Consider the following 12,216-nt stretch of genomic DNA (forward strand, 5'->3'; position numbering starts at 1 on the left):
TATTGGTAAGCTAGATTATAGCTAGCTATAAATCAAAAATTAAATAATTAGCTTTTCAAGCTGGCTATAATCGTATTCATGATAATAAATCGGGTTAACCAGCTCAGTTAATGAGTGAAATTATGGACGGCGTGAAAGTAAATAAGTCTCTTGGCAATTTAGATAACCCTAGTATACAAAGCCCTTCATCCTGACTTCAGCCCCACTGTTGCAACCCCCCTAGGCGTTTCTCTTTGCAGCGCCTTAAAGAGTGCATTCAACAGGGGATTACGACCCTATGAGCTGGAAAGGGAATCGAAATCCAACTCTTCAGTGCGACGTCGAACCAGTAGATTTGAAGAATAATCACCCAGCAGTTTGAAGCCCGAGAAAGATGGTTGTGGCTTACAACCCTCAGGCAACTTCCAGTCGTACTTTAGCAGCAGATGGCACAAGAGGATCTTGATCTCATTCGCAGCGAAGAAGCGTCCGGGACATGCATGATAACCATGCCCGAAGCCAAGATGATCAGCGCTGGTGCTGACGAGATGCGCTTTCTTGTCGTCGCCGGTCTGACGCATCTTCACAAAGCGATATGGATCGAACTGAAGTGCGTTGTCATAAGTGTCGGAATCCCACATGTGAGACATATTTCCGATTATCTTGTCGCCCTTCTTGAGGATGTCACCGTTGGGAAGTGTAACATCTGCTGTCGCGACCCTCCTGAAAGCACCTTGAGAAAAATGTTAGAGGGGGATGATGTGTTGTGAGTGTCAACAGAACTTACCTAACAAGATTGGACGCATCCTTTGAGACTCTTTGACCACGCTGTCCATCAACTTTAGGTTATACAGAGCTGCTTTAGTCATTCCGCCCTCGGCTTTCAGGACATCAACGATCTCCTCACGCAGCTCCTGCAATACTTTGGGATACTGACAGAGATTGAGAAGAGTCTCGGCAAGTAAGTCAGACGTGGTATGATACGCCACGATTGAGACAGCAATCTGTTCCTTGGCGGGGTCATGCTTCTCGTACTCTCTCTCAAACCAGTCAAGTGAGTCATCAAAGGGACATGGTTTCCCCTCAACTAGCGCCTTCTGCTTGATGGCATTTCGGCGTTCGATATGGGGCTTAAGGCAGGCTCGCGCCTCGTTCAGCTTTGCTCGGATAGCCCAACATTGAGGAAGAAACCAGTGGATGTATGGTCGAAGCCATCGGGGATATGTACGCAGAGTGTGGCTGTAGCCGAACGCCATCAGAGTGTACTCACTTGAGACTCTGTTCCACTCTTCGTCGCGGCAGAGCTCTTCGCCCATGAAGATTCGGGACGATACGCGGGATACGATACGGATTAGGTCTTCTTGGGGTTTAACCCCGTGCCATTCTAAGCCATGTTAGTCTTTGTCTTGCTAGCTGGAGACATGTTGGGGTACCCTTTGAGTCAGTGAGACAGTCGCGGATTGCTAAAGATGATTCTTCGGAGACGGGACCAGTTACTCTGGCTAGAGAACAATCGTCATTAAGTAGTCCGGGAACCAGAGACGAAGAAACTAACTCAAAGCCTTTGTGATATACTTGTTGATCACAGTTGGCATTTTAGGATCAAAGCCGAAAGGGTCAAACCCGGGAATGTATTGATGAGAGTCCTGTTTTGAATTAGCATCAAGCCATCGTTTTCAACACCAGCACTTGCATCTTTAGCCGGGGTCAGAAAGTCGAGCTGTCGGTTACTCTTCAATGCATCGACCCACGAAGGAGGAATAACTAGAACCTTGCCTATTTCGGTATAAGCCCTGTATGGTTGATCCTTGTAGACTGCTCGAGCGTTTGCAAGGAGACTCTTGCTGTTGGCGAGGAACTCCTTGACAACTCGTCTGTTGGTCAGTTCCAAAGGCTTCTTGGAGATAAGAAATGGGTATTTTTCGTCTTGAGTGAAGAAAGAGAAGTTGACAACTAAGATCGTGATGAGGGAAATCGCAGAAAGAACCGCATATTGCGGATTCTCGAGTATGGTATCGATGTATGTCGACATCTTGGAGAACTGCCGATGGTGGGATGATGGATTTGAATCCTCCACGGCATTGATGCTGTACTTATACCATCCACGAGGCATATATCAAAAGAAGGATCGACATAGAATGCTCCTCTTCTGTACGTGGCCCCAATCTCCATTTCTGCGGAGCTCTAAGATGCGAGCCCCGACGGGGAGTACGAGAATAATGGCACCTCAGTCCAGCGTGTCAAAAAGAAGGGGCGCACGTAGCCTGGATTAATGACTGACACTCTGTGTGTGTCATTGTGTCACCCCAGCTGTTGCCTGTCAAATTTCTGAGGCCCCGAGAGCCCGAGTCCTTTGCAAAACAATGCATAAACGAAATAACACATCATATCGGCTCTACCCCGTGAATATCTCCGTTTCAATGTAACGCCAGGCTCGTACAGTCATGCACGAAGGGGAGTGCGTGAGCCAATGGGATAATAGGTGTATACGATTATAACCGAGATTTTCGCCAAGCATTGCCTGTTTGGATTCGTATCAATGGCCCTGCGCCATGCACTTACTCACGGGCCACGGCAGCCAAGCATGGACAGTCCATGGAGACTCCGCGGACGGAGATCGGAATGAATTGAGGAGACACAGATGAGTCATGCGATGACGAAGAGAATGGTTGTGAAACAGGAGAACCGTGGAGAGTGAACAACTGCTAAAGATGACGGCAAAGGACATGAAAAGTAAGGCAAAATTACAGTAGAAGATAAGCTTACTACAAGTCTCTGATTTCTGCATTAGCATCGAACTACGCTTTGAGACGAACTTTATCAACGTCAGTGCAAACTTTTGAGCCGTCTCAAATGTATGATAAACTTCAATAACGCGAAAGTTTATCGACGTCAGATCATCACGGGGATAATGTGATTGTGCCGCAGTACTGCAGCTCTAACCGGTTTAGTCCTACCAAGGGTGATCGCTTCCCCCCCCAATCGGCAGTTTCTTTTCCCCCAGTGACGAGCGGTCTTTGCACCGTAATACGGGCCGTACCGAGTCGATAATCGGATTTCGGCACTGGAAGGAGGGTGTGAGGGCGGAATTGATGCGCAAAGGATGGTTACGCAAGATTGAGCAAGTCGCCGGCTATTTCCAACCACGCATTGCCGGTCATGCAATTGCCATTCAATTTGGCGATAGCCAGGACTTTATACTGGTTTGATGTCCCAAGGCGAATCACGTGTGGGCTGGTTTATTCCTCAGCGCTCAGAAGCAGAAGTAACTCCAATACCGTATTGGTCTTATGAAATGACACTATTGCAGAACTATTTACATGGGCGCTGATTACCGTCAGATATGGTTGCCGAAATGGGTTCTGGAACTCAATAGCCCAGCCACAATCAGCCAAGTGGCTTGTTCTAGACCTTCCATTGTCTTATCCAAGGCATTTAAACCTGCGTTTGCTTAATACTTAATCGTTGATAGCTGCATCTCATCTCTTTGGCAATTTCTCTCCTTTGCAATAAGCTCTTTATTGCTGTTAAACTATGTCTACCACCACTACTTCCACCAGCCCAACCGACGTTGGACAAGCTCTGATTAATGTACTGAATAATCCAACTGGCAATCTGACTAGATCACTACTTTTGGCTGATGAGGATGGGAACATCACAGGCAAAAAGGGCTCTCGGTTTATTCTTCAGTCTTATGGCTACCTAGGTACTTGCTATCTCAGTTTCCTAGTAGCGCTTCTTCAACTGAACTCATGCTGTCAGATCTGAGGGCGTCCCTCGTCGCCAGCCTGAACTTTCCCTTAGATGCGGCATCGTTTGAGACCTCGTATCCCGAAGCCTCTTTGCAGTCACTGAATACCTTCGATCCCCTTCTGTACAAGGTATGCTTGTCCTGTAGAGTCTTGACGCGTTTGCTTACCTATCGCGAAGGAAACAGAAACTGCGATTCTGGACTTTTGGAATGCCTGCAGCGATTTCAATCAATTCGCGCTCTCCAGCTTCTGTGAGTCATAGACGGCGCATTGGGAAAGGGATCGCGGAAAGGCTGACGGACTTTCAGGGACCATCTTCATCGAAACGCAAATGATTTGCCAAGCTCTCATTGATCAGCTCTCAGGAGCGGGAGATTCCAGTCTGCAGGGAGTCATTAACACATTGACTAGTCAGACATACTCTCAGCCAGGCTCTGAGAATGACCCTGAGTTCAAAAGTCTTGCTCAAAGCGCCAGTGAAATACTACAGAATCTCAGCCAGGCAGTGAACCAGAGAACAAGCAGTATTCAGGCTTTGGCAGGCACTATCGCAACTGTGAGTGGTCTTATGCGACTATTTGAGAAAGGATGAGTGAGGCTGATTCAGCATAGCAAGGAAGCAAGATCCAGGCGACCAAGACCGAAATCGATGCCGTCGTGGAGAAGATCGGCTTGAACGATGGTGACCATTTCATCTCTTCGCTTGATGAGACAACTCCCATGAATCTAATAGTCCTCAATAACAGCTTCGAAGCAGCTCAGGCCGCGAAGGCAGATTGGGTAAGTCTTTGTTACGGGATGCAGCAAGTGTCTAGCCTTTTGTTCCATTGATGCCATAGTTGACACTGACGGTCCGTTGCACAGGACCGTGAGATGATGGAAACCGGCACCACGGCGTCTTACATCTATATCCCTGTTGCCGGCTGGATTTCTGGGTCAAACGCTATCATTACGAAGCAGAAAGATGTCAGACTGGCGTGGGATAAGTACCAAGCACACATCGTAAAAAAGAGCACTGACGCCAACAAGACAGCCTACGCTCTTGTTGGTGCAGTGAATCTGCTTTCTTTCCAGAATGGAGCCCTGTGTGATAAGCTACAGAGTGTCGAGAGGGCGTTGAGCGAGATTCAGTCTACCTTTGCAGCGGTTGGCAGCAACCTGGGCCAGGCTGCGACACTGATGGCTGCTGCAGATGGAACTATCAGAACATCTCTGATTGCGAACCAGCAGGTGATACAAGCGGGAATCACCAACGCTGTGAAAGAGTTTCAGGATACTTTGTCTGCGGTTAACGCACTTGTCACGATTGACTCGAATTTCCAGACTACAGGAATCACTGCGGATATCGATGCTCCCAGCATCTTTTCAGAGTAGACTTAGGCGCTATTGTGAATACTCGTGAGAGAAATTTAAAAGATCAGAATTTCCAAGATAAGGTACTGCAAAGTGATCCAGTTGTTTAAGCTAAGCTTGGACTTGTATCACGGATCCCAGTCCAGCATTGGATAGCAGCTCACCGCCACTGACCTCAACCGCAACAATTTCCAAGATAATCAACTTGTGCTGAAAAACCCCTGGCTTCATCCCACATACCATTCATCCGCCCCCACTGCGCATCAAACGCCGTAACAACCATCAACGCCTCCCGCTGCGGGGTGCGATTATGAAGTGTTTCCCCATCACGCATGGCTAGTATAGACTGTGTTACAGAAACGTATCCGCTTCTGCTGATTCCATTGTACTCACTGTTCATTTCGATGATGAGGCTCCTCATAGCACTGCGATGTCCCAAAATTCTAGTCCTCAATGCGTATATGTCATGAGAGAGTTTTGTCTGATTCGGCGCCCTCCTACCATAGGAAGCGAGTCTATCGGCTAAACGCCCCAGTTCTTCCTTGGAGACGTCGAAGCGTTGAGATAGATCGGGGAATTGACTTACGTGGTGGAGGGATGTACGCAGGGACTCTTTTAAACCATATGTAATCTTCATATTGGCAGGGAGGAAAGCTTGTCCTATCGATAGTTCGATTTTGATTTAATAGTTGGTGAAAAGTGTTGAAGGAGAAATGGCTAGAGAAATGAGAATGCCGGGTGGATGGTCAGATATTTATAGGCGTTGACGTTGACTTGAGTCCTTTTCACTTTCGTAACCTCGCAGCTAAGAGCTACTAGATCTTTGTTTTTGAGCATCCGTTATAGAGAACGAAGGCTCACCATAAGAAAGCATTGATAAGACTGAATCTACATGAAGATGGGACCGAGATGGAGCACTAGCAATCGGTTCTTTTCAGACAGTCATTCGATGATCTAGTAATATCATGATGAGATGATTATCGGAAGCCATTTACGGCGTTTTAGCTGGGAAACTCCATCAGTGCGCTGCCTTGGGTTCCCTTGTCTTAACCCTCTCGAGAACGGACATCTACGTTGAGACTGAACTTGCAGGGGTGAAAATGTCAGTGGAGACTTGTCAGAGCGGGGGCAAACGAGGAGGAGAGAAATCATGACATCTTCACCGACCTCACCATGGATGTTCAACCTTTTGCTTTCTTTCCCTACAAGCCTTTAAAATCTGACGAGTTACGCTTATTACGCGTCGAACCTGGCGACACTGATGTGATACGCGTCGAACTCAGAACCGTTAAATCCCGCACGTCGCAAAGATTCTGGGCCTTATCTTACGTCTGGGGCGCAAGAGAAAACCCCGCCACTATCGTTCTGAATGATCAGCCCTTCAGCATCACGAGAAACTTATACAATGCTCTTTATCAGTATCGCCGTCACATATTTGAGGGCTACGGCAGTGATGATAGAGCGTTGCTCTGGGTAGATGCCATTTGTATCAACCAGAATGATCAGGTTGAAAAGTCAATTCAGGTTCCCCGCATGTCAGAGATCTACGGCCAATGTGAGCGTGTGTTGGCGTGGTTGGGCCCAGTCGACAGTGACGAGGAGAGTCATGTTTGCAGATTAGCAGAGAGATTGAAGTACTTCCAGTCACCTGCAGACTTAACCAGTCAAGGCCATTCTGAAGATGACCGAATCACAGCATTCATGAAGTCTGGACGTTGTGACGAGACAGCCGCAATCGACGTTGAATCTGTGCGGAAGGCTCTAAAGTCCATCGGCCATCGCCCATGGTTCCGGCGTATCTGGATTCTCCAAGAAGCCGTCCTAGCAAAGAAACAGCCAATCTTGCTATGCGGAGCTTACGAGCTTGGGTACGAGATCTTCTTCAAGACTTGGGTCTTGATGTTGAATCCATCTGAGGACGGACAGCTGCTCTACTCGTTCATGGCGGAGAACCCAGTCAGGTTCAAAGCCATTGAGCTGGTGTACAAGAACACTCTACAAGCCAGAAGGGAAACGACCCCGGAACAGGCAAAAGGCCCTGTAAGTCAAGAGAAGCAGTGCGCTATCGACATCGTCAAGTTGCTCAATGAGACGACGGAACTGGAAGCTACGGTGGCTCACGATCGTTTGTATGCCCTCATTGGCCTCTTGGCTTGCGATCCTCTACCTCCAGCCCTTCAGCCAGACTACACCCAGTCTTTCGCCGAACTCTGCTACAAGTTCACAATGTTTGTTCTCGACCAAACTCAAGATATTCGCGTCTTAAACCTAGGAACGGTGGGAAGCCTTTCATCCGTGGCATCGTGGACACCAGATCTGCGAAATAGCTGGACAGCAAGGTCCAATTTGACTCCCAGCCCTGGAATATGCTTCAACATTTCTAAGGATGGTAAGACCCTGACCATGCCGGCTATAGTCATAGGCCAGTGTGTGTCTGCCTGCAAGCCTATCACTCCTGATCCCGATACTGGTATCGTATCGCCGGCAGCATTCTTGCAATTCGATGAGGCTGTAGTCAAAGTAGCTGCAGCTATCAGAAGAGTTACTCGCATGGAAATCATGACTGAGTGGTTCAAGTTTCATCTGTCAGACATATACACCGAAGGACGGCTGACTCAAAATCCCGTCATCGTGCAGAGAGTCATGATGGCCTATGTGTGCATGGTACATGGTCAACCACTGTCCTCACTTGGCACGAGATTCGGAACAGAAGAACAGTTGCTAGGCGCATATGGAATGGTCACAGACCCCATTTTTCAGCAGAGCTTGGTTGGGTGTAGTAACTTTGTGCTACAAAATGGAACAGTGGGACAGTTACTTCACGGTGACGCAGTAGCAGCTGTTGGGGACGCCATCTGCGCTTTTCCGGGTCTATCGACTCTTTTTCTCATACGGAGAAGTGAAGATGGAAAGTGTAAGATTGTTGGGCAGGTTTCAAAGTGGGAGAATATCGGAGCAAGCTTACCTTCGGAGCAGCTTGAGAGCTATACTCGATCGTTTGAAGCTGCACATTTGGGAAGAGAAACCAAGAATGGCGTTAGAATGATGAGTCTTGTCTGAAGGTATAAGGCATAAGGCGAAGGCTCGTCACAGGACTGTAGCGGCTAGGGTTCAGGGGTTAATAATATCCTACCGTCGTCAGAACTGATACATGCTGAGTGCAGTGATTAGTGAACTAAATGTAACGTGGCACAAGACTCAGATTCAATAGTGCCATGCAGGTGGGATAATATGGACATGCTCGCGAAATATTACTAGCACATTCGTTCAAACCAAAGGAAATCATTACTAGTCTTATTCTGTCTGTTTCCCTCCAATTCACGAAGGGAGCGGCCCAGTAGTGTATGATGTCCTTCCGATCTTATTATTTCGTGCCTTCTGACGCCATGATCTGGCTACACTGGCTACAATCGCGTGACGTATCCAACACCAAGGAGTCATTCGAGGATTATGGTGATACAACGGCCCGACTCCTGAAAGAGTGTGGAGATAGTCGAGTTTGAACCGGCAGTTTACACAAGCAACCGAAGTTACACGACTTTCTCATCTGGGTTATGTTGCGAAGAGCGATGAGGCTGAAAGCAACAGGAACAACTGAAAAGCTTGTATAACACCTTCCCAGCCCTGACAGTTGCTCCAAGTCTTTGAACACCAACACTAACCTGACAATACATTTCTAGTCCAATTTCTATCCTCAAATTCCAGAATCTCCTGCCATGACCGAGACAACTGAAGCCAGACAGTGTATCACGACTGTCCAGTGCCAAGGCCATGAAAAGGCTATAACGATCATGGGTGACGCCAGACCGGCTATAGTATCTTATTCCGCCAACGAAGAGAGCAACAGCTATCATGTTCTGGAGGGAGCGGATGCCACCTTAGGCAACTTCGATGCGCAGAAAACCTTTCATTCAGCATGTATCAAGGGTCAAATTGAGGTTGTGGAATCGATGCTTGGGAAAATTGGAAATATTAGCGGGAGACGGATTGAAAATGAAAACGAAACTCCGCTGGCCGCAGCGTGTTGAATGGGCCATCTGCATATTGTTAATCTCTTGCTCGAAAACAGGGCTAATGCAGATATTTCTGATGAGAATGGGTGGACACCTCTGCACTGGGCCTGTTCAGAGGATGAGGAAGAGGTTGTAGAGCGTCTTCTCCAAGTGGATGGATTGAACATCAACGCCATTGAAACGAAAATGAACCAGACCACGAAGTCGGTTGCAGAGATGGTTATCTGGAGATACCCGATGAGCGCAACAGAACTGCTCTTCATGTAGCCTGCATACAGGGGTCCTGCGGCATTGCATCTGCGCTCATCAAGGCTGGCGCTGATTGCGATGCTAGATTTCGAAGCGGTGACTCTGACCCTGACGATCCAGACTTTCCTGGATACACACCATTGCATCACGCCTGCAGGGAGCATCAGCCCGAGATCGTTAGTATTTTGTTACCAGACGTACCATTACCAAGGGTCGAGGTTGATGCCCGAGCGGCAGATTGGAGAACTCCCTTGCACGTTGCATGTCTAGTGGGGAATGAGGCTATCGTCCAATTGTTAGTTGACAGAAAAGCAGATATAAATGCTACGGACCATGAAGGGAGCACCCCATTGCATCTCGCTAGCGGCTACGGCCCGGGTTGGAGAAAAAGAACACCGGAACGGGATCTGATAAAACCTGATGACCACCCTTTCCAAGATTCAGAATCTGTGAAGCGGTGTTGGGACTCCGAGCCGAGGCATTATGTATCTATCATTGAGGCTCTGTTGCGACGTGGAGCCGATCCAACCATAATCGACGAGTACGGCTGCACAGCTCTACGTAAGCGGCGATAGCTGTGTATAAAGGAAATATCGAGAAACTTCTCGAGTTGCTGCCACCAGATGCCCTTTCCTGGGGAGATTAGAAGCAAAGTCCAGTTTATTCTGTCCTTCTAGGTGAGCGTCCGCTCGCTGCCATGGAGTCGCTTCTCGCCAAGCAGGAAATCAAGGAAGCGCCTTTTTGGAAGAACAGCGGAAGGCTTCAAGTCATCGAAATGGCGGCCAAATGCTGATATTTTGATTTCACAGGATCTTCTCACCGCAATCATGTCACATGAACGATATCGTACACACGACTATCACAAAGTCAGGTCGTTCTTCCGAGATAGCTGGGTTGAAGTTCCTGACACAGAATCTCGTTCAAGAATGATGAGGCCACGATCTGTGATTAGGCCGATGGAGACCATAGACCTCGAGTTAAAGGAGGAGAAGACAACGGAATCAACTGCATCTACAGCTAAAGATGAAGAGGAGGATTGCGGTAGAGTATCAGAAGTCGTGGAGAGCGAGGCAACCCTCGCCAACTCAGAGACAGATAATCAGAAGATTTACGACGACTGGAATTCCAAGGCTGAGCAGCTCCCAAAGAAGCCATATGGATTTGTGCCCGCATCTGCTATCTATGTTTGTTGAAACTCAATCTAGTTTTCTAGAGACTAATACCATCTTCTAGATGTCATATCTTTCTTATTCGACTCACTGTAGGCATTGGAATTGTAGACTGGCCCGAGACGACTGGGATCTCAAACAGAAGCATTAGCATTACGAAGACTTGTTGGACACATACAAGGGGAAAGATAAACAACAACACGGTTCGCCGACCCTCGATGAATGGTACTACCAATTCGCTCAAGAAGATAACGAAGCCATAAACGACCAGAGCAGTAGGAACGAGAGCCAGGTTGTTAGCAAGTATCTGAGAGAGAATGAGACGGAAGATGATAAGGGTGTTGATACAGAGCCTAATCAGTGGGCAGGCGTGCGTGTTAACCAGGTCTGGATCTGGACTATCTCAACAGGTAAATTATATTACACGTGCAGTCAAGTCCCTCGCTAACTAAGAGCACTGAAGATTGGGTTATCACTGCTACCTCATCGCCATTAAGTGGAAACCCTGACATACTTGTCGAAGAGATTCTGAATTCTTTAAGCAAGCAAGGAGAATACGGCGGCAGCGGCGCACAGCCTGTGTCCGCCGCTGAACTAGTACCGGCAATAATTGACCATTGCATCGGCTCGTATGAGAGAAGACCCAACGATAGTGAGCGTATATACATCAGGCAAACCTTCTCTCACTATATCAACAGAATTGTAAGTCATCACCGAAACACTACAGGCCAAAGATGAACAGGCTTTTAGGGCAGGAAGGAAACGACTCTATTTGATGACTTCCGTGCATGGTCACCAAGCGAGCATCAACAGAATACAAATATCAAACAAAAGGAGAAATCATTTTCTCCAACTGAAAGCGTGGTTGGGTGGCCGAGTTCATCAACTACCATAGAAAGCAACACCCAAACTATGCAGACGGCGGTCCAGACTCACAACCATGGCCATGATATCAGTGCAGCCATCAAGAAGGCTAAAGATCTGTACTGTGACATCAAAGACGTCCGCGACGAGCTCAACATCCTCAAGTCCGTTGCTCAATACCAACAGATCGTGCAAAGAGGACTTGCTAGCAAGGAGGTAGATGAATCCCGGTTTTCTTCAACGTATGTCGTCAAGGATCTGCGAGAGCTTGATTCCATCGCTGAGAGAATACAGCTGGTGGTAAGCTGAAACTTTAGCCCGACCAATGATGAGATTACTAACTTACGGCAAATAGATCAACACAACTCTTTCACTTCAGCAGAGTCAGGTTGCGAATCGTCAAGCAACTGAAGCCACCAGACAAGGCAAAACAGTTATGACTTTTACGTTTGCGACTGTTTTGTTCGTAAGTTGAGTCCAAGAACAACATAGCAGATTTTGAAGATGCTGACGGTTGCAACCAGCTTCCCCTGTCGTTTCTGTCTTCCTTGTTTGCCTTGGACGCTGCCTCGTTCCAACAGGCTCCAGCTTGGGCTTTCTATATTATCTGTAAGGTCCCGCCCTCAGCGACCTTTGTTGACTCTCTGACTGACAATAGAAAATCTAGTCCTTGTGTCTATTGGTATATCTACGATCTTAGGCCTTGGCGTCTTGTAATGGGAGAACATGAAACACGCTAAGGAAAGAATTCTTCACGCTGCGAATAATGCATGCAAATACGCTTTGCAGTCTACCTTAGACTTACAGATCAGTTCTAAGAATATCAATAGTGGCGAG

At 47.7% G+C, this 12,216-nt stretch overlaps 4 protein-coding genes across 4 annotated transcripts; 3 read left to right on the forward strand and 1 right to left on the reverse strand.

Moving 5' to 3' along the window:
• Positions 1-275: 275 nt before the first annotated feature.
• Positions 276-2,011, reverse strand: FPRO_13803 (putative cytochrome P450 monooxygenase (lovA); the record flags this gene model as incomplete). Its single annotated transcript, XM_031218758.1, has 5 exons — positions 276-712; positions 767-1,363; positions 1,413-1,481; positions 1,535-1,625; positions 1,673-2,011. 5 exons carry the CDS (start codon positions 2,009-2,011, stop codon positions 276-278), a joined length of 1,533 nt encoding a protein of 510 aa, XP_031084585.1.
• A 1,502-nt stretch (positions 2,012-3,513) lies between these two features.
• On the forward strand, positions 3,514-5,105 carry FPRO_13804 (uncharacterized protein; the record flags this gene model as incomplete). The annotated part of the gene is made up of 6 exons (XM_031218760.1): positions 3,514-3,685; positions 3,742-3,860; positions 3,910-3,982; positions 4,040-4,287; positions 4,344-4,511; positions 4,596-5,105. 6 exons carry the CDS (start codon positions 3,514-3,516, stop codon positions 5,103-5,105), a joined length of 1,290 nt encoding a protein of 429 aa, XP_031084586.1.
• Positions 5,106-6,257: 1,152 nt separating this feature from the next.
• FPRO_13805 (uncharacterized protein) lies at positions 6,258-8,144 on the forward strand (the record flags this gene model as incomplete). The annotated part of the gene is made up of 1 exon (XM_031218761.1): positions 6,258-8,144. The coding sequence occupies one exon, from the start codon at positions 6,258-6,260 to the stop codon at positions 8,142-8,144; it is 1,887 nt and encodes a 628-aa protein (XP_031084587.1).
• Positions 8,145-10,173: 2,029 nt separating this feature from the next.
• Positions 10,174-12,096, forward strand: FPRO_13806 (uncharacterized protein; the record flags this gene model as incomplete). Its single annotated transcript, XM_031218762.1, has 7 exons — positions 10,174-10,530; positions 10,667-10,925; positions 10,979-11,217; positions 11,266-11,679; positions 11,735-11,845; positions 11,904-11,988; positions 12,047-12,096. 7 exons carry the CDS (start codon positions 10,174-10,176, stop codon positions 12,094-12,096), a joined length of 1,515 nt encoding a protein of 504 aa, XP_031084588.1.
• Between the last annotated feature and the right edge of the window lie 120 nt (positions 12,097-12,216).

The sequence above is a fragment of the Fusarium proliferatum genome (genome assembly GCF_900067095.1).
Source record: "Fusarium proliferatum ET1 genome assembly, contig: FPRO_scaffold008, whole genome shotgun sequence".
NCBI classification, from domain to species: domain Eukaryota; kingdom Fungi; phylum Ascomycota; class Sordariomycetes; order Hypocreales; family Nectriaceae; genus Fusarium; species Fusarium proliferatum.